This window comes from Carcharodon carcharias, chromosome 31 (genome assembly GCF_017639515.1).
Source record: "Carcharodon carcharias isolate sCarCar2 chromosome 31, sCarCar2.pri, whole genome shotgun sequence".
NCBI classification, from domain to species: Eukaryota; Metazoa; Chordata; class Chondrichthyes; order Lamniformes; family Lamnidae; genus Carcharodon; species Carcharodon carcharias.
Window position 1 is genome coordinate 3611689 of NC_054497.1, and position 23721 is coordinate 3635409.

At 40.8% G+C, this 23721-nt stretch overlaps 1 protein-coding gene across 9 annotated transcripts in view; it reads left to right on the top strand.

Moving 5' to 3' along the window:
- The window catches only part of pla2g6 (phospholipase A2, group VI (cytosolic, calcium-independent)), a 61938-nt gene extending 39835 nt beyond the window's left edge, over positions 1-22103 (top strand). For 6 of the 9 annotated variants that reach the window (XM_041177733.1, XM_041177739.1, XM_041177740.1 and 3 more), the window contains 10 exons: positions 440-548; positions 6356-6493; positions 8116-8206; positions 8323-8486; positions 10437-10587; positions 11531-11667; positions 15204-15358; positions 17350-17517; positions 18400-18473; positions 20024-22103. In XM_041177733.1, the coding sequence (XP_041033667.1) occupies positions 440-548; positions 6356-6493; positions 8116-8206; positions 8323-8486; positions 10437-10587; positions 11531-11667; positions 15204-15358; positions 17350-17517; positions 18400-18473; positions 20024-20168 (1332 nt within the window). In that variant the 3' untranslated portion in view covers positions 20169-22103. The other 3 variants (XM_041177734.1, XM_041177736.1, XM_041177741.1) reach the window with 3 other exon arrangements.
- Positions 22104-23721: the final 1618 nt, after the last annotated feature.

The window sequence follows — 23721 nt, forward strand, 5'->3', positions numbered from 1 at the left end:
GGTGAGTGACGGCAGGCTGTTTAACTACAGCAGGCATTGGATGTTGTTTTTGCCCAGTGTGTCTCCACCCTTCCCATTTGAACTTTCAAGTTGGACTCATTGGATGTTTTTATTCCCTCCTTCCTAGTCTAGGAGCATTCAGCTGAGCTATAGCCATTCATAACACTAAAACTTCCAGTTCTATGCTAATGTTGTGAGCACCCTAGACTATGCAGCTAAACATCACACTGAGCAGCGCATGCACCCACAGAGCTCAATTACAAGAGTAGGAGCAATGTGTCACATGTTTTTTTTTTAAATGGCCTTGTCAAGAAGCACTGAATTTCAAAGCTGAAGCAGCTTTCCTTTCAAATAATCCAAATTTGTCACTATGTAAAGTTAAACTCTTGAAACATATTTTTTTTACTAAAATCAGTAAGATTGCTTTCTGATGTTGCAGCTCGATAACCTGGATCTTATCAAGGCTCTGATCGTGTTTGGTGCAGATGTGAAATCACCCAATGATTTCGGCGAAACTCCTGGTTTAGTTGCTGCTCGGCACAGTAAAGGTGGGAAAATTGATAACCTTGTCAAGACTTAGCTGAAGAATGCTAAGGAAGGAATGGTGTGATTACTGACTGTAAATCTTTAGCCAATAATTTAGGGCTTTAAAGATTTTGATGTAGCCCTCCCTGAACTGCAAGACCTGCTAAAAAATAACTATGATGTTGAAACAGAATTACTTCACAGTGAGTCCCTATCGTGTTTTTATCCTTTGGTTTCTTTGCAAAGATCCCCATTGTTCACTTCTTAAATAGACAATTTTTTTCTAACCTTCCATTGTGATCAGTGCTTTCCCAGCTTGCCACTTTGATGGTTTTGGGAACTGAAATGAAATCTTTAAGGGCCCTTCACCTCACCATCCCTATTTCCCCCTCCAGACTGAACTGCCAGTGGGTGCTTGGAGAATGGTATAAGGTGTGAAAATTACTCTTAACCCAGAGGCCAGTTACTGCATGGTCAGATTTCAAGATATTTTGAGTGTATGCAACCCCTCTTTTCTCCATTTACTGCAACAGGAAGGCTAGATGTGCTTTGCCCCTAGACTTCACTAATGCTTCTCTGGTAGGAGACAGACAAAAGTGGCCAAAACCCTAGTCACTCACTTCTTATTTATTTTTGGGATGTGTGTGCAATGCTGGAGCATTTATTGCCTATACCTTGTTACCCAGAGAAGATGGTGGTTGGATTCCTCTCCTTGAATTATCGTAGTCCTCCTGCTGATGGTGCACCCTTATGATGTTAGTTGGAGAATTTCAAGATACTGACATTCACAGTGGTGAAGGAACAGCAGTATATGGCCAGGTTTTCCCCTCCCTTTGGGGAGCTGTGTGGCTTCTGCTTGATGCTGCCCCAATAGCAGGGCATCTGAGATCAAGCATGAAGAAGTGGCCTCTTGGGTTTGCACTGTAGTCTTCTGTAACATTGCGTGTTTGTGCTGTAAATAAATCAAATGGTGTGAACGTGTTTCTGTGCTGTTTTAGAGCCTTGTTAGGGCAGAGGTTATGATCTAAAGTTTTTTTAACTCTGTGTTGCGTCTAGAAGACTGTAAAGTGCTCTGTCCAATGATGAAGTGCTGTCCCTCAAATTTGTGTTGCGCTTCATTGGAACATTGTAGCAGGCCAAGGAGAGAAAGGTCAGAGTGGAGCAAGGTAGAGAATTAAAGTGACACTCAAACCTACTTATAGGTAAAGTACTAAACAGAAGTGGAATCGTAGAGCAAGAAACTAGTAGTTTAAGACTTGCCCCATAATCTGTTTTGAAACTGTGCTCTGAAACTTTGGAAGTTTGTTCCAACAGTTTTGAATGTCTTTGGGATCAACATAGCAAAAGCCCACTTCACCCTTTTTCATCATCTCAAAGTGGAAAGAGTTAGCACAGAGAACTGAATTTCTCTGGGAAAATACTATCTGTAATTTCCAAAGACAACTCAACCACCAAGAATAAACACCTTAATGGGTTGTGGAAAACTGAAATAAAAACAGAAAATGCTGGAACCACTCATCAGATCAGGCATGTGGAGAGAGAAAAACAGCTAACTTTTCATGCTGATAATCTTTCAGAACTGGAAGTTGCTCGAGATTAACAACTTTTATATGTGTGCAGAGCTAGGGAAAGGGGAGCAGGAAGAGAACAAAGCGAAGATCTGTGATGGGATGGGGGGGCAGAAGTGATTAAATGACATAGGAATGATGGCACAAGGCAAAAAGGGGTGATAAATAGACATGTTGGTGGATTGGGTAGACAAGTGGTACTTGAAGTTCAATACAGAGAAGTGTGAGGTGATTCATTTTGGCAGGAAGAATATGGAGCGATAGCATAAAATAAAGGGAGAAACTCTAAACGAGGTGCATGAACAGAGGGTGTTATGGTACAACCGATGGTAAATGCTGAGTTGTTCAAATCCCAGAGGGAAACTTGAAACAACTGCCACAACTATTTTCAATTTGTATGTTTCGAGATGTGGGCTTTGAATTCAGTAATAATAAGACCACCGAGTCTTAGGTTTTTACAAAACTAGATTAAACGTTTATTAATAAGAGAAATGGTTTTAAGCACGTACGTATATCTACAAATTACTGCTATAATAACTTCTAAATCCCCTACTTGATCTGACTCCCAGTTACACTTTTGTTAAGATAGGACACACAGATTTTAAAAGAGCCAGGCAAAGAAACATGATACCCTGAACAATCTAATTCAAAGTGAGTTTCCTTAACTTCAGTTTGTTGTACACAGCAGCTTGAGGCGTAGATGCTGAAGGCCTTTCACACTTGTTATATCCTAGAATGCCTACCCTTGCACACAGCCGTCTCTCCTTTATACATACTTTCCCCTTTGAATGCAAATTCCCATTGTTTCACTATGTCTTTGGACTATACCTTTCTAGTAATAAAAATCTCTCGTAATAATTTTACTAGTAATCTTCGGGAAAAATAAACACTGTTTCTGAACTTCACCTGGCGGGTGACACATTTCACCCCAGCCTTTGAAAACAAGCTAGTCTGGTTTATTTAAACATGCAAATATTCCCTTGACACCTATGTTTATCTACTTAGCATTTCAAACCTAGCTTATCTTTTAACACATCAATGTCTTCAGACCAGCTGCCTTTAATTCAATTAAGTCTCTCTCACACAGATACATGTAGACACAGACACCACTATTTTACAATAAATTCCAATAACATTATTATATTTTCCTGACCAGGGACCTCCATGTATATGTATATGAGTCATTGAAGATGGCAGGACATGTTGAGAGAGCAGTTAATAAATCATATAATATCTTAGGCCTTATTAATAGGGGCATTGACTATAAGTGTAAGGAGGTCATGTTGAATTTGTATGAGACACTCGTTAGGCCTCATCTGGATACTGAGTCCAGTTCTGGGCGCCATACTTGAGGAAGGATGTGAAGGCATTGGAGAGAGTATAGAGGAGATTCACAAGAATGATTTCAGGGATAAAGAACTGTAGCTATGAGGATAGATTGGAGAGGTTAGGACTGTTTCCCTTGGAGAAAAGAAGGCTGAGAGGAGACTTGATAGAAGTATTCAAGATCCTGAAGGGCATAGGTAGGGTAAATAGTGAGAAACTGTTCCCTCTCAAGAGAGCATCAAGAACTAGAGCAGATTGAACAGATTCGCAATAGTTGGCAAAAGAAGTAATAGTGATGTCAGGAAAAATTTTTTCACCCAGAGGGTGGTTGAAGTCTGGAACAAACTTCCTGAGACAGTGGTGGAGGCAGGTTTGATCGAGGTATTGAATTGAATTGTATCTGAAAAGAGATAATGTGCAAGGCTATGGGTACAAGGCAAGGAAGTGGGACTAGCTGGATGCTCTTTCAGAGAGCCAGTGCAGACTCAATAGGTGGAATGGCCTCCTGCACTTTAAAGATTCTGTGATGATAAAAATGAAAAATGGGTCCAGAGGGTTGTGGCAAGGGGGAGAGAAACATGGAAAATCTAGCACACAGAAGTTTCTCTTAACCTGGAATTTGGAGGAGGAATGTAGGTTAGACCCCTAGAGATGAGAGTCATCTTGCCAGTTGTGTACTACTAGAGGGTCCTCACCCCAAACACCAGTCTTCACTCCAAATAGAACAAATGTTCTATATCAGGCAGTCAACACCTTAATTATTTCTACTATCAAATAAATAAGAAGTGAATAGCAGACTTATAGCTTATTGTAGAGTCCGGGCCAGAAAAAGATGTGATTCTGTGTTCTTTGAGGATTTGGCACTTGCAGGGAGTGAGGCTAAGACCTAACTCTCCCACTTGAGTGCAGCTCACTCCTGGATTTGCAGGATTATAGAGTTCCCTAAATATTCCTAATGCCTTGTGAATCTGCAAGTTCAGAGGCTGGAAATTCTACAGGCGGTAACTCACCCCCTGATTACCCCTCCTCCCACACCACCACTCAAAGCCTGTCCACCATCTCCAAGACACAGTCAGCAGTGTCACAGAATACTCTGCACTTGCCTGGATGAGTGCAGCTCCAACAACAAGCTTGACACCATCCAGGAGAAAGCAGCCCACTTGATCAACACCCCATCCACTATTTTAACGATCTCTCCACCACCAGTGCACAGTGGCAGCAGTGTGTATTATCTGAAGATGAACTTCAGCGACTCGCCAAGGCTCCTTTGACAGCACCTTCTAAACCCACGACCTCTACCATCTAGTAGGACAAGGGCAATAGTGACATGGAAACACTACCACCTCCAAGTTCCCCTCCGAGTGACACATCATCTTGACTTTGAATTATATTGCCACTCCTTCACTGTCGCTGGACCAAAGCCTTTCCTACACCACATAGATTGCAGCCGCTCAAGAAGGCTGCTCACCACCACCTCCTCAAGGGAAATTAGGGATGGACAGGAAATGTTGGCCTTGCCAGCAGCACTTATATCCTATGCATGAGTAAATAAAAAAAAATGCATGCATTAATGTTTCTGAAACATTCAGGGCTGATGTGGTTTGATTCCAATTGTAGGCAGTGACACCAACGCCACCATTGTTGAGAGGATGTAATTTCGGTGTGTCAAGGTTATATCATGGTACAAGTTGATAGAGGAACTTATAATGGGGGAAAAGAGGTTAACACCAGTTTGACAAAATGTGGCAATAATAAGGTTTTTCTAGACAAAATGTGGAAAGATGTGAGAGTTTTAATCTATTATGTATATTTGGAAAATCAGTGTTACCTGAGGATTTGTAAACATGCCATTTTTGATGCTGGAGAACCCCAGGCTTCATACCTTTGGTAAAGCAGTACTGGTGAACTAGGCCGAAGCCTCGATTCTTAGACTCCAAATTAAATGTATTTTGTATGGTATTGAATGGATTCCTTAAAGGAAATAAATAGGCTGGTGAATGGTGTTTGAAAGAAGGGAGAGTACTTACCCCCTCATCGTTAACTGTGTTAAAATATTTACTGCTGTCATGATCCTGTTCTTGGTGTACATGTGCATTTTATCTCAGAACAATGGGATGTAGCTTGTTCCTGATGTGTTTTCCCCCTCTCATCCCACACACCCCCAACTCCTCCCCAATATGGTGAACTTTTATTTTAAGAAATTCAGTAATCGGGGTCTGGTTTCTGAGTGGAAGCCAGGCACTTTTCCCATTGAGGTGGAGTCTCCTCAAGCCAATCTTGTGCAATTTCAAATGGCTTTGATAAGGACACCATCAGCAAATTCCTTGGAGCAGGCAACCCACCCTACTTGGCCACTGATGACTTGGGAGCGGCAGCGTAACTAACCAGATAGTTTAGGAATTGTTGCCTGTGAATGAATAGCTTGTTGAGTTGTGCAGAAAAGATATCTGGTTTGGGAACAGCTAGAGAGAGGATGTTTCAGAAAGAAAATCATTCTCTGATTGGCCAGAATTGCTCCAGATATGCAATGCAGAATAGTTTAAGTGAATTTGCATGATTGGATTCTCATGCCAGAGTGAAAAATAGCTAAAATATTACAGAAATTAACTGGGCGTTAAATACAGCAGCTGTACTTGCCTCAGCCGCATGAAATTCTTCCTCTGTTCTCTTGCCCCTCCCCACCTTGATAGAAGGAGAAGAGGAGGGACAAGTTTCTTAAAGTAGAAGTCTCACCCTTGAGAAAGAGACATAAATGGTCATCTCAAATATAGCATTTTGGTTTGAAACTTTGCAATTTTTGAAGGTGTTTAAAAGGTGCATTAAATATAAATAACAGTTAAGCCTGCATGTGGTAAATGTGTTTTTATTTGGTTCAGAATTAAAATCATGCTTTGACTGTTTTATGTCCCAGTACTAACTGTTTGATGCCTTCAAAGGCAATAACCGGAAGGTGATGCTGAGCCTACTCTATAGTATAGGGGCTGAAAGCTGTTATCCGCCTGCTCCTGACTCCCCCATACCGTCACCCAGCCACACTGCAAGACCACTCCCAGTGAAAACCAACCGTGGATTAGGTAACCTCAGCCATTGGCTCCCTTTTGTTACATCCTCGCTTCTGTAACCTGGATTCCTGTCCTGCTTTGTGGAGGGGTTGGAGTGGGTGAAGGGATCTTCTTCTAAAATAAGTGTTTATCAAAAGTATTACAGGCCAAGCTACTCTGCAAGATTTGCCTTTCTTCTGACTTCATTTTTCTTTATTCCTATTGCTGCTTTTTATTTATTTTTGAATCACTCTGAAGTTTAAATTTGTAAAATTGATTACATATGAATGGTAAACCTCACATTAACATCTGCAGAGCAGTGATTATGAAATGAGTTGTGGGGAGATGAGGTTGTCACCTTTGTTGTGTTTGTTCTTAAATTCTTATACAAAATGAACAGAGCCCCTAATTTTTGTTCACTGGCCTGGGAACTCAAAGACAACAGTAATATCATAGATGTTGCAGAGTCATCATTTTGAAAACATCTATTTCTCAAAATGCTGAATGTGAGTAGAATCCGTATGTATTTTCCTGACTACCGAGCTACTGTAGGCCTTTTCTGTTTTGCCTTTTCTCTTGAAGAACGAAAGAAAAAGTAGGAGTGGGTCATACGGTCCCTTGAACTTGCCCCTCCATTTAATAGGGTCGTGGCTGATCCTCGACTTCAATGCCACTTTCCTGCCTGATCCCTGTATCTCTTTGATTCCCTTAAGAGTTCAAAAATCTATCAATTTCCTCGAATATACTTAACAACAGCCGACCCACAGCCCAATTGACCTTTCTTCTAATGTGCGCTAAGCATCGAATGCTAGGCAGCTACTTGATCTAGCATGCTTGATTCTCTAAGCACCCTTTTCTCAATAGCAAATCGGGAGCATGAACTAAGGCTTAGTTGGATAATTATTCAGCCGTCCTTTCCCCAATCTAGGAGTGAAAAAATCAACAGTGCCATACTTACTAACCCTTCCTCGTGAAATCAGTTAATTCAATGCAGACTGGCAATTGAAGCTGGGACCTTGTTGAACTCCATGGCAGTATCTCAGAGCAACTCCTGTGAGTTTTTTTTTTTGCAGTGAGTGTAGATAGTAGGTGGTCATGCCCCTGCTCCATCTTTGACTTTAAAATCGTGTTTTGGGCACCATTGGATAGCCAGTGAGTGAACCTTATTTTAAAATTCCATTCTCGGGTTAAGGACATGTAGCAAGGCTACCTTTTATTTCCCACTCCTAATTGAGAAGGTGGTGGTGGGCCACCTTCTGGAATTGGTAGTAGTGGCTTATTACAACTGAATGGCTTGCTAGACTATATTGATGGGACTGGAGTCACACAAAGATAGGAACCAGGGCCCCTTCCCAAAAGGACCAGTTAGGCTTTTACGACAATCCAACAGCTCATGGTCACCAAACTCCGCTTTTTCCTTCTGTTTTAAACTAACTTCAAATTTTGATACTGCAATGGTGGGATTTCAACTCGTGTTCTATAGATTATTAATCCAAGCCTCTTGAGCACTAATCCACTAACAATTTGCTACACTACTGTATCCCTAATCAAATAACAATGCCTGTTGTAAAACTTGATAGCGATGTGGGAGTTTGCCCTGTGAATGGAAAGGTGGAGTAGCTTACAATAATGAAAGAAGTGCCTTCTGTTTTCAGGATTTGAGGATATCATAGGGATTGCCGCTGTAGTCGGGTCCTTATCGAAAGGAGCGGATGCTGTAGACAGTGATGGATATATGCACCAGAGGTGAGAAAGTAAATTGAATAGACACAACCAAAGTTTCTCGAATGTACTCACACTCCACTTATGGAGGGGCTGAAATATGCAAAGGGAGCGTTCAATCTCATTGTGTCCATTTTCAGATATGATCGTTTGCTGTGCCTGGATGGTGGTGGAATTCGAGGCCTCGTTCTAATTCAGCTGCTCATTGCCATCGAGCAGACTGCTGGCCAACCCATCCGGGAGCTCTTCGATTGGATATCGGGAACCAGCACTGGTGGAATTCTGGCCCTTGCCATCGTACATGGTAAGTACTCTGCAAAGTGGGCAAGTTTGAACCAGAATTTGGACCCATGGGATGGAAGGGTGGGGGCGGAGAGCATGAGGGGCATTTGGGGTGGACCAACATTTACCAGTGTGTGTTTCTTGAAAGGTACAGATGTCCATGTGAATGTCAGTTGGCTCTATGCTTATTTTGACTTGGGCATAGATGTGAATTTCAGGGCGACACTGATTTTTTTAAAAAAGTAACAGTAAATGTAAATATATCTTTTCAAAAAAATCTAGTACTCAGCTCTATTTCAGCAGTTATTCTGGTAGTTGCTATCCCCTTTAATTAATTTAAAGTTTGATATTTTTTTTTTCACCCACTATCTGGGTTTATTAGGTCATACACCAACAGCAGCCAAAACAGTAATTGGCAGTCTTACTGATAGGGCCTACCAATGCCATACTATAACTAGTTGCTGGGAGGCACCAACCATAACACATCTCCTTGCATGGTATTTTGGGGTTGATATTCATCTTGTTTGAACTCCTTTTTGGACCCAGACTCTACATTGTTGAGGAAGCTCACAACCCAACTAGTTCAATTACTGACATCTGTATTAGTTTATCAGTCTGCGGCTGTACTTTTCCATCCACAGGAAGAATGAATTCTGTATCAAAGTGGGTATTTTTTTGGGGGAAAAAAGCTTTGCATGGTTTTCAGAAGCTGCGTTATTCAATGTGTTTAAATTGCCTCCATTTGAATCTTTGTTCCCTCTTTCCTTCTAAAGCTAATCTAGAGAGTAAATCACTGCTGCTGCCTTCACAGAGGTGTACCGTGTAATCCTCACGAGATTAATTCAATTTTTCAAAAATCTATTTTATTTAATAAAATTAGGTTTTGCAGTCGAAGTGCAAACAAATCCTGGCTTCCTGCTGGGTGGGGAAAATGCGTGACCTGCTCTGGCCATGGACAACCAACTGGCCTTGGCTTGATTCCAGGTCTGCCCTCCGAGAAAAGTAATTTCAACACAGGACAGGGGGTCTCTGCTTTGACCTGTGATCTTGGCATTGAACAGGAAGTGTCCCAGCTTTGATCTCTATTCCTTGTTAAGTTAGTTAACTTCAACCGAGGCAATGCTGGTTGGACTACATTTAGCTCACTGTCCTTGGGCATGGCATAACTGGGCAGGATTCCCTCTCCTGATCACTGTCCAGTGTTCCTTCCTAGAAATATCATGTGGACAGAACCAGGCTGTGATCTTCGCCATCATAAACACTCGCTGTCTAGACATGTGCGTGAAGAGTAGCCAGTGGAGAGAGAAGCACTGCAGCCCCAGTCTGCACCTCTGCTATCAGGAGAAGAGCATAAGCAATTACGCTCAATTATTGTTTAAATCAGTTATTGCTTAATGCTAATATTTTCCAGTGTCCTAATATACAAAACTGGAAGGTAACTCGAAACTAATTTTACAAGGAATGAATGAGATAGTACTTTCACCTCAGGTTACATTTGCGAGTGATTTTGAGCTGCAAGCAATAATGTAATTTGCCTGAAGGGGAGACATCATGCAATTAACAGTTTGGGTCCATCAAGTTTCCTTTATTTTTTGGGTGGAAGGAATCTTTTACTTTTGTTTTGCCAATTTTTCCCCCACTGTTTCTGTGCTGAGGGTGTTGACTCTTTGCAGAAAGATGGTTGCATGGACATGAATTTTGCCCCAGTACCTTACTGTAGTTTCATGATCGCTGATCATTCTCCAGTACCTTGCTAAAGTTCTTTATACATTGATTACTCTCCACTGCTATGAACAAAAGATTCTGGAAACATTCAGCCAGTCAGTCAGTGTCTACTCAGAGAACGAGAGAGCTAATGTTTCGTGGTTCAGTACATATCTGGGCTAACTTTGATGTGGGCTATCCTAATTTTCAATATGCTTGCATTGCTTGAGGCTCCCGCTATTGGATATTGCTTTCCTCTTACTCATAGGCAAATCCATGCAATATCTGCGTTGCCTTTATTTCCGGATGAAAGATGAAGTTTTTAAAGGATCCAGACCATTTTCCTCAGTTCCGCTTGAAGAGTTTCTAAAGAAGGAATTTGGGGAAAGTACCAAAATGACTGATGTCACCAAACCAAAGTGAGTTAATAATTTTTGATTTTAGAATGGCAATGAAAGCTAGTTATCTCTTGTGTTTTCCCATCAGTTTATTTCGCTCCAGTTACTTTACTACATACAAAATACTATCTATTTTACAAATCTAACCTCGACTTGCAACCAATCCCCAATGCTATATTATATTAAATTCACATTTCAATTTTTAGAATAAAAGTGAACTATCATGCTTTTCAGGTAGTTTATCTATTGCTTTGTTTAATATCACTGTTGCCAGTGGTGGGTAGGTAAAGGCAACTCAGATGTGAAATGCACACACTTGTTTAAAGCTTGCATAAAGATGGGGTGTTAAGTGATGGCTCAGTGAGTAGCACTCTCTTGCAATTTAGTCAGAAAGTTACAGGTTCAAGTGTCACTCCAGAGTACCAAATCTAGGCTGGCACTCCAGCGCAGTACTGACAGTGCTGTTGTGTCGGAGATGAGAAGTTAAACCAAGGCTCCATTTTCCTAGTCTGGTGGACATAAACGAACCCGAGCACTATTTCAACAGAGTTCTCCGTTGTGCCCTGGCCAATAGTTATCCCTCACCAGCATCATATAAACAGAATATCTGGTCATCATCACATTGTTGTTTGTGGGATGTTGATGTGTTCTAATTAGTTGCCACGTCCCCTATATTACAAGAGTGACTGCACTTCAAAAGTACTTCATTGTCTGTAAAGCACTTTGGGAAGTTATGAGACTGTGAAAGGTGTTAAATAAATGCAAGTCTTTATTCTTTTCTATATTAACCGCTTTATTGGGGAATTGTTTACACTAAAAGCACTTTACCTCAATGCAAAACTAGACTATCCATTAAAGTATTGTTATTTGGAATTTCAATTTTGGCAAGTAAAAGCTGGAAGTTTTTTTTTGCCCTCTACCTTTCCGCATATCCTCATCCGCCCTGCCCCACCTCTGCCCATAGAGTCATGGTGACTGGAACTCTTGCCGATCGGCATCCTGGAGAACTTCATCTGTTCCGCAACTACAACCCACCAGAGCCGCGGTATGATCCACCCTACATGCGAACAGCAGAGTTTCAGGCTCTCACTCAACCTAAAGGTAAACGGAAAGTGTGTCAGTGCCCATCCCACAAGAGGCGCATTGAAAAACTTGTATTGTCTTGACGTCCGGGGATCAGAGCTTCCAGTTTAAAAAAAAAAAAATTCATTCATAGAATATGGGTGTGGGTGACGAGGCCAGCATTTGTTGTCCATCCCTAATTTCCCTTGAGAAAGTGGTGAATATAAGTGAGTGGTTTGCTAGGCCATTTAGAGAACAGTTGAGAATCAACCAAATTGCTGTGCGTCTGAAGTCGCACATAGGCCAGATTGGGTAAGGACAGCAGATTTCCTTCCCTCGAGGGCATTAGTGAACCAGATGTGTTTTTATGGCAGTTCGGTAATTTCATGGTCACCCTTACTGATACTAGCTTTTGATTCCAGTTTTTATTTATTTCATTGAATTTAAGTTCCCCAGCTGCTGTGGTGAACTCATATTCTCTGGATGATTAATCCAAGCCTCTGAGCTACTGGTTCAATAGCATAACCACTATGCTACCATACCCCCCAGATAATCTTGAATGACTTTTTAACTGATGTTGTGTATTCCGTTCTAAGTTGTAGATTTGCACAACATAATGCATCAAAACTTGAAAAACGTAATGAGAGCACAAAAATCTTTAATTACTTTTTAACTATTTTATCTACATCCTGCCTGTACAATGTATTCACAAAACACAAGGTGGTTTAAAAGATGTGATTGACCTGGCTTTGCTCCTGACAATGCTGCAATTGTCATTTTGGAGCAGAATAGCATGTTAATCCTGTCGTGTACTTAATATCAAAGCTTCTAATTTGAAAAATGACGAAGTTGCTTAAAAAATTGACTAGACTTTGCAAAATTATAGGCTTATAAAAGCGTTAGTTTTCATATTTACCACATCTTTTTATAACTTCCTAATGAAATTTTTTGTGTGTGTATATCATGCGCATCAAGTCTTCAACGTGTTAATTGGTCAGGAAATTTTTTTTCTCTATCTTTGGCCTGGTATTTTCAATATCTATTTTTCCCCTTTTTCTGTGCTTTTCTAAAGATTTGCCAGCTACAGCATGCAAAATCTTTCTCCGCTATTTCAGTTTTCTCCCTAATCACACTCCATTAAAACCTATTCTGTTAAATATAACTTCTCCATGAGAGCTCCTCACTCTCTCTTACCATCTGCGTGATATTAAAAAAGTTGTATGGTTGCAACGTTGCAGCAGTATTGCACCATAGGTAGAGCTATAAGCATAATGTTATGCAATGGAGTCACCTAAAGTAAAATAATGCAAAGCACTTGAGAACCATGCAAGAGAGAAAAAGAAAATTCAAAGAAATGATTCCCCTTCCCCCTCCTCATTCATCCCTCCTGCCCCTCTTTTGTTCCCTCGACTCATCTTTGTCTCTCCTCTTTCCTTCCTCTCATCCCTTCCACTTCTCTCTAACTCCTCCCTTTTCCTTCTATTTGCCTCTTTCCCCTCCCGCCACTCCACTTTAGTTATCCCCCCCATCACCTATCCCTGTTTGGCTTGAAAAAAATGCCCTTGGCCCTGAACCCCCAAGCGCAAATTTGCAGAGCATCAACTGGTAAATTCCAAAAAATAAAATGTACCTCATAACACCGCAGCTTGAGTTTATATATCATATCTCTAGAAAAACATCCCATGGCACTTTAGAGGGGTGAGGAGAAATAATTCACATAAATTTAACAAAACTTTCACAAGCTGACCATAACTATTTTTCTCTTGTTCCATAAACAGTTTAACACAACCTGCCAGCCCTCTCAGAATGCCAAATTCTCACTAGAGTTTCCCCCTCCCCAACAGTTATAATTGCATTAGTGCTACAAAATGCTTTAAAAAAAAAACCACAATGTGTACATATGGTTTTTTTTTAAATGCACAATCCCACACAGATGTAAAACTGTCTAAGAATGTGGGCTGCCATGGAGCTGGAATTTCCTTCGGCATTTGCTGAGGAATGCACAATATGTTGGAGATTGGTCGGTATCTCTATATCCAGTGTAGCTGCTTTCTCCTGCACATTTGGGTTTGTGCGTCACTAGTCATTTTCGAGCCTTGCCGGTATGAAACTGGATAATGGAGTCTGAGCTTTCTCAGCACAGCTGAGCTCTGTCATTCTGTCCAATTTCTTCCAAAACTTTTTGCCTAAATCATCAGCTGCATCAGGACTTGCTCAGGTGGCTGTAAAAAATCCCATGGCACTATTTCAAAGAACAGGGGAGTTATCCCCTGTGTCCTGGCCAATATTTATCCTCAAGCAACATTGGAAAAACGGATTATCTGGTTATTATCACATTGATGTTTGTGGAGCTTGCTGTGTGCAAATTGGCTGCCATGTTTCCTACATCACAAGAGTGACTTTTAAAAATATTTAATGGGTTGTAAAGCACTTTGATTGTGAAAAATGCTATATAAATGCAAGACTTTCGTTCTTATTTACCATTGGGTCATACTTGGATGGGTCTTGTGTGCAGCTGGAGGAGTGATTGTTATAACCAAGCAGTTGTTAAAGCTGAGTTATTTAAAACAAAATCCCAGAGGGGAAACTTTAAACAACAATCACAACCTATAATTTTAAGTGTTATGTTTGAGCTGCAAATCTAGAGTCAGGAATCATGCCACCAGTTCTCGAGAGGCTTTATATTAGGCTAAGTGAAACATTTTATTTATTTATGCAAATTGAATATATACACATGGCTACAAATTCCTATGATCATAACTTTTAACAAATTCACAAACTAATTTCCATTAAGGCAACAGCAACCCATAGACTTAACCAGACACCAGGCAAAGCATTTTCACCTTACAAATTCAAAATGAGGTTCTTTTCACGTTGGTTCCTGTGGAGGCAGTTGGAGGCTGACAGCTGCTTTTGATCTCACATTGCCTCTGCTCTACACATACAAAATTGCTAAAGTTATACCTAGCACTGCCCATTGAATGTAAATTCTCATTGTATCACCAGCTTCTTCGAACTCCACCCTTTAACAATAAAACCCCTTTCATTGCACCAATTTTATTAGCAATATAAACATATTGCTTGGTATCTGCTAGCTAGGTGGTAGTTTTCACCCCACTTCTTGAATGCCTTATTCAAAAAATGCATTCTATCTCTCTGTTTACATCTCAAAACTAGTACACATCAAAGCACCCAGCCTAACTGGCTTTAATCCAAATAAACACCCACAGACTAAACCTCTACTTTAAAAGAAAAATATTTTCTAATTATATACGTTAATGGCTTCATGACAGTGATTGACATGAAAGAGGACAGTGAACTTCTTGGAGACCCATTCCGTGAAGGATCAGCTTTGGAAGTTCCAATTGAACTGGAAACAACCCCTTTTAAAAATGGTACCACACTGGTGTTACCACGTGGAAAACCACCATTACACGTCCATCTTTGGTCAGTGAGTAACTGCGTGCACCTGGCAGGCAAAAGTTGGTGGCAAATTGGAAAAGGTAACATATAAACAGCCAGTTAGGGAAAGCATATCATGTGTACGTTCTAAATTGTGGCCTTCCTTGAAACAGACCAGCTAGTGTGGCGAGCTGCTCGATGCAGCGGTGCAGCCCCTACCTACTTCCGACCTATGGGCCGCTTTCTGGACGGGGGGCTACTTGCGAATAATCCAACGCTGGACGCCATAACTGAAATTCATGAATACAATCAGAATCTGAAGAGAAAGGTTGGCATTGCTTTTATTTCATAAATCTGCTAATTGTATGACAAATGCAGGAAGCCAGTTTAGTTTCTAATTGCTGCTTTTGCTGTTGCAAAGACTAGAACAAAAATTGTTCATGAAAGATCCAATTGCTACCAAGTTAGAAACATGGGTATTTTAGATGGAAAGGTAATCCCATCGAAAAGGAATTCCAGCCACATTTTACCCACTTTTTTTTTATCCTTTACGTTATATTTCTGCACTGGACAAAGGACTCCTTGCCTAGAGATTTGCACCCTTAACAATGATTGTGAACAATTATTCTATGTCTATTTAATCCTACATATATATGTATAATATATATAGAAACTGTGGAAATGTGTCCTTGTGCTGTTAAAATCTTGGAAATGTGATGCTGATTTTGAAACATTGAGCGTGAAGGGTCCACCTGTTCATTGCAACACCATATAGCTTGAGATAGAGGACAACTGGTCCCCGGGCGAGGTCCCCCAATTTGTTAACTTCCCGAACGGAACCCCAATTTCGTATGCTTCCGGTTGAAGAGGAATGAGCTGGCTCCCCTTCTTCATTCAGCCCCCTTGGTCGCAATTTAAAAGGGACCCCTTCCTCCGTGGATACTTTTTCCCAGCCCAAATTTTTTAGAAGAAGCCAGGCTTTCTTGAGTCAAAAAAAAGAGTAAGTTTATTAGTTAACAAAACCCAAGAAAAATATGAAAAATGCAATACATGCACACACAGATCAGAAACGAGAAGTTAAGGGTCCAAATAAAAGTTTTTTAAAACATACGAATCAGTCTTTGGCTTCTCCGTGAGGCATAGATGGCAATACATTGCGGCCATTAAGTTGGGTGATTCTGGTAGAAATTACTTTGGTAGTTTTGCAATTAGTTTAGAAACATTTGTTAAGGGGCAATTGCAGGGGTAACTAGTTGGTCATCTTGTGCTGTCACTCTCACAACACACCAGCACACACTGCATTGCTCTGCAGCTAGCTATTTAATCCATTTTTTTCCCTGTGTGTTCCAGGAGAGGAAATAGCCTTGCATTCATATCAGAACTTTTACCCATTCTGAGATATAAATCAACAAGAGGTGGATTTTTGGGTGACTACTGAGACACTTTTGTCTTCACAATCACAGGAGAGTAAAGTTCAATCTTTTGCATTTTTCTTATCTCCCTTTCAAGGGTCTCTGCTTGAAGAAGGCCATGACACCTTTTCAGGTGTGGCATTCTTTGTTCTCTCAGGACAGGTTTGTCAGTATAACCCACATAGGAACTTTCCAGAAAGTGGTCACTTTACATTATCAGCCATCCTTTGCTCAGTTTGCTTGCTTGTTTTTCCTTAAAAACACACAGGTCTTCCTTAAAAAGTTCAATGTACACATTAGTAATTAGTAGCCATTATCGGTTTTTCATGACAAGGAGAAAGTGCTGTGCATTTAAAAGATCGATTTAAACATGCTTGTTGCTCTTCCGATGGCTCTGAGGGTAAATGGATTACATAGTGTGAGATGGACAGGAAAGGCTGGTTTGGTCCATGACCTTTGTGTCTTACTGATCTTAATTGGAATGTTGCTAAGGCTGTTATGACTGAGCCAGGCTACAGAAGGAAGCGCACAAAAGGGAAAATCAGTGGGGTTCTTGATTGGCATCTTCCTGAAAGTGAGCATATGTTGAGGCCGGATGAGGTCGAGGTTGGACCAGATTTAACTCAACTGTGGTGACTTTGTAGTCAAACAGTTAATTAACCCTTGCTATGCATGATCCCATATGACAAGTAGCCCAGTTGACACAGGTATGGAGAATGGAGTTCATGCAATTAGTGGAAAACACCATTCTTTCTCCAGTAACGAGTTGTAAATAATGGTCTGAAAAAGACTTGTGAATACATCCTAATTTAATTGATAAATGTTACAAGGTGAATAACAAAAAACCGTTTGTGTAACTTTAGTTTGACAGTTTGTCCTTTTTATTTGCGCTATGTTCAATTTGTAGGGTAGAGGGAGTCAGGTGAAGAAGCTCGGCATTGTTGTTTCTCTTGGAACAGGGAAACCGCCACAGGTACCTGTGACTTCTGTTGATGTCTTCCGCCCCTCCAATCCCTGGGAACTGGCTAAAACAGTCTTTGGTGCCAGAGAATTGGGCAAGATGGTGGTTGACTGTGTAAGTAGAATATGTAAGGGGTATGCTTTTGTTCTTTCCCTTGTATGAATTTACTATTCCTTAGAGTGGGGCATTTAAGGAATCTTTAGGTCTGTTATTTTGTGACTCTTGTCACCTTTCCCATTAGTTCAAATCCAAATTAAATCTACCTTTTAACTCCTCTCCAGATAAGCTTCAAACTGGTGATTATTGTAAAGTAGCAAATGTACAATGCACTGAATGGCTGCCTCATGATCTTTACTGCTATGTTTCATGCTGCTTTGAACCTTTCCTCTCCTGTTTCTACTAATTATGTTATCAGGCTTTGTAACAGCATCTGTTACTCACTCATTCTTCCCCAGGACTTCTGTTACTCTTTCCAACTCCTGCAACCTTCAAACCCAAGCCTGGCATCACCTAATGACTTAGCTTGCATTATATTTGCTCCTGCTCGTTTCAGTCCTTGCACCATTTGCTTTGGTGTTTCAATGAAAAATGGGGCATCACTGGCTTTTATAACTAGTGCAGGTCTCACTAATGACAGGCACAAGACAAACTGACCAGACTCTTTTGAGTATCCAAGGACCATCTAGTGTTGAGTGTTGATGTATTTGTCTTTTGTTTGCAGGAGGTTTTAATATAATTATCATCACTAAAATAATGAGACTTTTGTAAAAAAAAAGTATACCTTGGATACTTGTTTTCAAAATTAAATAATATTAAAGCCCTCCTGAACCCACACTGCTACACCTAAATTGGTTACTCTTTGGAACTGGTGGCAAGTTGCCCTGTTAGTGCAGGGTGTGTGGCGGTGAGAAAACGGAACCACTTTGGACTATGTGTGGAGAGAACCTAAATACATGAGTAAGTGTCGTAACAGGACCTCCACCTTCTGTTTGTTAGTGCACTGATTCTGATGGTCGAGCAGTGGATCGAGCCAGAGCCTGGTGTGAAATGGTGGACATTCCATATTTCAGGTATTTTTTTAAAATTCTCTAACGGGATGTGGTTGCTGCTGGCTAGGCCAGCATTTATTGCCCATCTGTAATTGCCATTGAGAGTGCGGTGGTGAGCTGCCTTCTTGAACCATGCAGTCCACGTGGTGTAGATACATCCACAGTGCTGTTAGGGAAGGAATTTCAGGATTTTGCACAGGATTTAATTCATCAAGCAGAGGCTTCAGTATGGGAGTGGGTGGGAGGGTCTTGTCTGTCACCTCCAACCCTTGGCATAGATTAATTTATTCTGCAGATAATGATGCAAGTCCCAAGGCACATTCAAATCTTTCAGTTCAATTGGGAATCATTTATAACCCCTGAGATTAGACTATTGCTTTGTATTAACTGTTGCACATCTTTTTTGTTGTTACTTTTAGTAGATAATGCAAACATTACTCATGAGTAATCTGGTTGTGATGTTTAGCTGCAAAATTGGGGCAGTATTTTACTTGGCCTGGTCTTTTAAGACTACTGCTCAGATTCTCCTTGCAGGAAGTGGTCTAAAGAGGCAAGTTCAGGTAAACATAGATGCTCATAAATTCTTGAGATCACTTATAGGTTGCTTGGAGCCTGTTTGTAAATATTTTGCTCCAAACTAGCACTGGTTTTCTAGCGGGCTGGCTTTCTTCTGAGATTGCTTTGCATATTGTTAAAATGTGATATTTGGAGCATTATGGCCTTGAGACGAATATATTATCCATTGCACCGTTACATTTTGGATCTTGATAACGACAGTCTGGACAATACAGCTGTGCCCGGTATCATTGTACAAGGATGCTCGCTCAGACTGAATGATCAAACCGAGTCATTGGTACCACTTACAGCCCTTGCAATATTGCCAATGAAGTGCAGACAAATCTTTTGTGTGTTGGTTTGGCATGTTTTAATTTTGTGGGCCTGGGGGTTTGGGAAGAGCTGATTTTATTGCCCTTGTTTCATGAGTAGATTAATCATCAGTCAGAAACCCAGAGCCATTATTATCTGCAGATTGAGAACTATGCAATTTAACAGCAACATCAATTTTATAATTTTTATGTTACCTAGAAGTCTCCACGTTAGGCAGTTAAACAGCCCCGGAAGGCACAAAGCTTGGACATGGGCTCTAAAGATTTTACCTTTTTTTTTTGAGCATGGTAGATCTCCACTCTACTGAATTAATCCAGACTGTGGGTGGAATTTTGACAAGTCCTGGAGCTGTGTAGTAGGACATCATTATCATTAAATGTTTGCCTACCGAAACTCTCGATTTAATGCATGTCTCCAAGGCTTCATGACTCACGCTGTGGGAGAGCACGTCCTGTATTTGTCACCCTGCTGGACTGGACTGTTCCACAGGACTGACCTATTCTCCGTGTTGTGCCCTCATCCATCAGTGAGGTTTATAGGGTAGGCTGTTACCACCGCGCTAGCTGACACCTCTGTTGCAGAGTAAACCAGCTGGGGAGACTTGCTGACTCTGACTGTGTAAGGAAGCTGAGTGAATGAGTTTTTTGAATGAACCTGATCTGATGCTGTCATTTCTTATCCAGGCTTAATTCACAGCTGAAGACAGATGTGATGTTGGATGAGATTGACGACGCTATTTTAGTCAACATGCTTTGGGACACTCAGATTTACATCCACCAGGAGAGGGGGAGAATCCAACAACTCACCCAGCTTCTGTTAAGTGCTTGACTTTGGTGAGGAAAAAGAAAGAGGAAAGATAAAGTAAAGGCTGCAAGCACCTACCATACTAATGCTGCAGGAGCTGACTGAATATTTGATGCACTATACATTTAATTTTTTTAATGCTGATTATTAAAACCAAGCAATGCTGCTTTGTGCTACAATGCACCAATTATACCCCAACACAGACATGCAGTGGCTGGCCTCAAGAGCCTTTGTGCCTTGTAAAAAGAAATTCAGGAAGAAAAATATAGAAGAAATATTGATCTAGAGTGTACACGTCCATAAATGTCATAAACCTACCATTTCTCTTTACAGATACTGACACACCTGCACTTTGTATTTGAGAAGGATGACTACTGTATCAATGGTGGCTAATTCCTGATTTGTGGGAACTAGAAGCAGGCTTGATGGGCTGAATAGCCTTCACAAGCTCTTGTGCTTTTATCAAATCAGCTGGAAACATTTCTATTACCTCCTCTTCAAAAAATACTGAGAGTTTATTGTAGGTTAACAATTGGGTATCAACTCTGCAAATAGCAGCAGTACTCAGTGCTGGGATGATGGGTCAATGTGATTCCTATAAATTTGAAAGTATATCAAACATAACAAAAATTGTAACCATGTGGAATGGAATACTTTGTGTGTGTGTGTGTGTGTGTGTGTGTGTGTGTGTGTGTGTGTGTGTGTGTCTAGGTATAACCCTTCTTACAGTTACTTTTAATGCTGATTTATCAGAGTTACCCAGACTCTTGAGCTGACAAAGCGAAACTAATATTAACAGCCAAGGTACCCAAAATAGATGGTGGTTATATGTTACTGTTTTCTTTTACTTGTTCTTCTTCTATGCTGATACACATTTTTCCAAGTTGATGATGAAAGGTTGCTAGTGTGTGTCAGAAACTGAAAACATTTCTGGCCTTATCAGACCAAATGGACAATGTAAGCTATTACCAATAAGTTGTGGACCAATCATCATCATTTGTTAATTAACCAATTGGGGAAAATGTGTGTGAACTACAGTGCGCACAACACTTTGTTATGTAGCACAGTATTATGGGAATTCTTAAACCTCGATGTCACCTCTAAGAACAATGTACTTGTGTGTAGTGGTGAGAGCGGAAGCAAATATTGTTTTTTGGTTCTTTGTTATAGGAAAGAGTAAATACAGAGAAATGACACTTCAGTGAGGTATAGTTTCTCTTCTTCCCCCACTCCACTACCCCAATTTAGTTAACCTAGAACATGGGTTTAAGACAGCCTCGAGATATTCTAAGCTAATTGTTTAGCTTGAGTTAAAGAAATGAATTGGTTGGATGAAACATTTAAACTGAGGCCCTGTCCACCCTCCCGCTGGGTGTTAAAAAAAAATCTCATGACATTATCTGTGGGACCTTGCTGCATACCAGTTGGCTGCTGTGTTCCTACATTACAACGGAGGCTAAACTCCAAAAAATTAAAAAGTGCTTAATTGGCCGCAGTGCATTTGGAGTCGTCCTGAGGTTGTGAAAAGTGCTATGTTAATGCAATCCCATATCTTGATAGAATAGATGACACACTTCCTCAGAAATGGGCAAACCTGATGGACCGAATTTGTTTTCATAGTTTTTGTTTTTGTCCCAAAGTCACTAATTAAGACTGAACTTGACTGCCTTACTTAACAATATGTTTTAATTTATTTAAATTATGCACTCGGTTTTGGTGATTGTGTTTTATGAAAAGTGTGACTTGCTGGTCCATGTCAATGCTGTTCTTCTGATTAGCCTATTTGAAACTTAAACAGATAAATAATTTCGTATACAAAGCATCACATCTGCGGAAAATATGTGAAAGGTTAAAACTGGAATACAGTGTGCCTCTGTTTGGTCACCCATAATTATAAAATTATGATCTTGACTTTCACTAATAGTGTACGATATGATCACAATAAAAAGATAACTATAAGTTTTCAGACCATAATTGTTTAAACAAAGCATACTCACTTCCCCAAATGGCTGGATTGGACTCCTGGAAGGAAAATTTCAGTCATCATAGATGGCTGCTGGTAATTGGCAAGAATACATCAGCTCTCATTTATTTAGTATATCTCGGAATGAGATGTCTGAGCTGAAACGAGATGGAAAAGATGTACTGTGATATGGAGAGGGAGACCAAGGAGAACTTTTTTAGACAGGGAGGAGATAGCAAGACAAAGTGACAAGAGAATTCCACATATTAAAGGCTGCTGGACCAGCCTTCAAAAGCAGTGTGGAGTGCAAGTAGCAAACGGGTAGATGAGGAGTAGATGTCTTGTTTGGAGAAGTATAGTTAGCGGAGATTGCTGGGAGAGCATGAAAGTGAAAGGTTTGAAGATGAGATGAGAAAGCTGCAGAAGATTTTCAGCAAATTCATATTTAGAAAGAAGGTTTATTTCTAGAACATTGTCAGTCCCCCATTTTTAGAAGTACCATTGAACATTGTGACCATGTACTCTCATGTTACTGCCTTTAGGTGTCAGAATGAGGCCATTTTGGGGATTGCCTCTGAATCAACGTATGCTATTACAATTAAACTATTACCATGCACCTCATAAAGCACCATAACCCTCTCTTTCACGTCACCATTGCCCTTTATTGCCAAAACGTTAGCTGGGCCAAATGGTCTTTTCCTGTTTGTCAGTTGGTGGTACCATTACCTCAACCAGAAGATAATGACTGCAAGCTCTACTCCTGAGCATTAGCACATGAACTACACAATTACGTACGAACCTCTCAGTTAAGACTTCAAACTTGCCTGTTCAAATGGAAGGTAAAAATCCTGTAAGACTTTCTAAGTAGTTAGGAGAAATTTTTTTTATTCATTCATGGGATGTGGGCGTCTTAGGCTCGGTCAACATTTATTGCCCATCCCTAATTAGCCTTGAGAAGGTGGTGATGAGCCATCCACTTAAACCGCTACAGCCCATGGGGTGTAGGGTTCTGTCAGGGAGGGAGTTCCAGAATTTTGACCCAGTAACAGTGAAGGAGCAGCGATATAATTCCGAGTCAGGATCGTGTGACTTGGAAGGGAGCTTACAGGCGGTAATGTTCCAATGCACCAGCTGCCTTTGCTCTTCTAGGTGGTAGAGGTCACCAGTTTGGAAGGTGCTGTCAAAGGAGCCTTGCTGAGTTGCTGCAGTATATCTTGTAGATGATGCACACTGCAGATACTGTGTGTCAGTGATGGAGGGAGTGAATGTTCAAGGTGATAGATGGGGTGCCAATCACCCGGACTGCTTTGTCTGGATGTGTCGAGCTTCTTGTTGGTGCTGAGCTCATCCAGGCAAGTGGAGATATTCTCACACTCCAGACCGTTTTCAGCCTCTGACTTGCTCTTGCAGCCCACGTTATTCATATGACTTGTCCAGTTCAGTTTCTGGTTAATGGTGACCCCTAGGATGTTGATGATTCCACAGTTGAACGTCAAGGCGAGATGGTTACATTCTCCTTTGCGGAGATGGTCATTACCTGGCACTTGTGTGGTGCTTAGCCCAAGCCTGAATGTTATCCAGGCCTTGATGCATGCGAGCACAGACTGCTTCAGT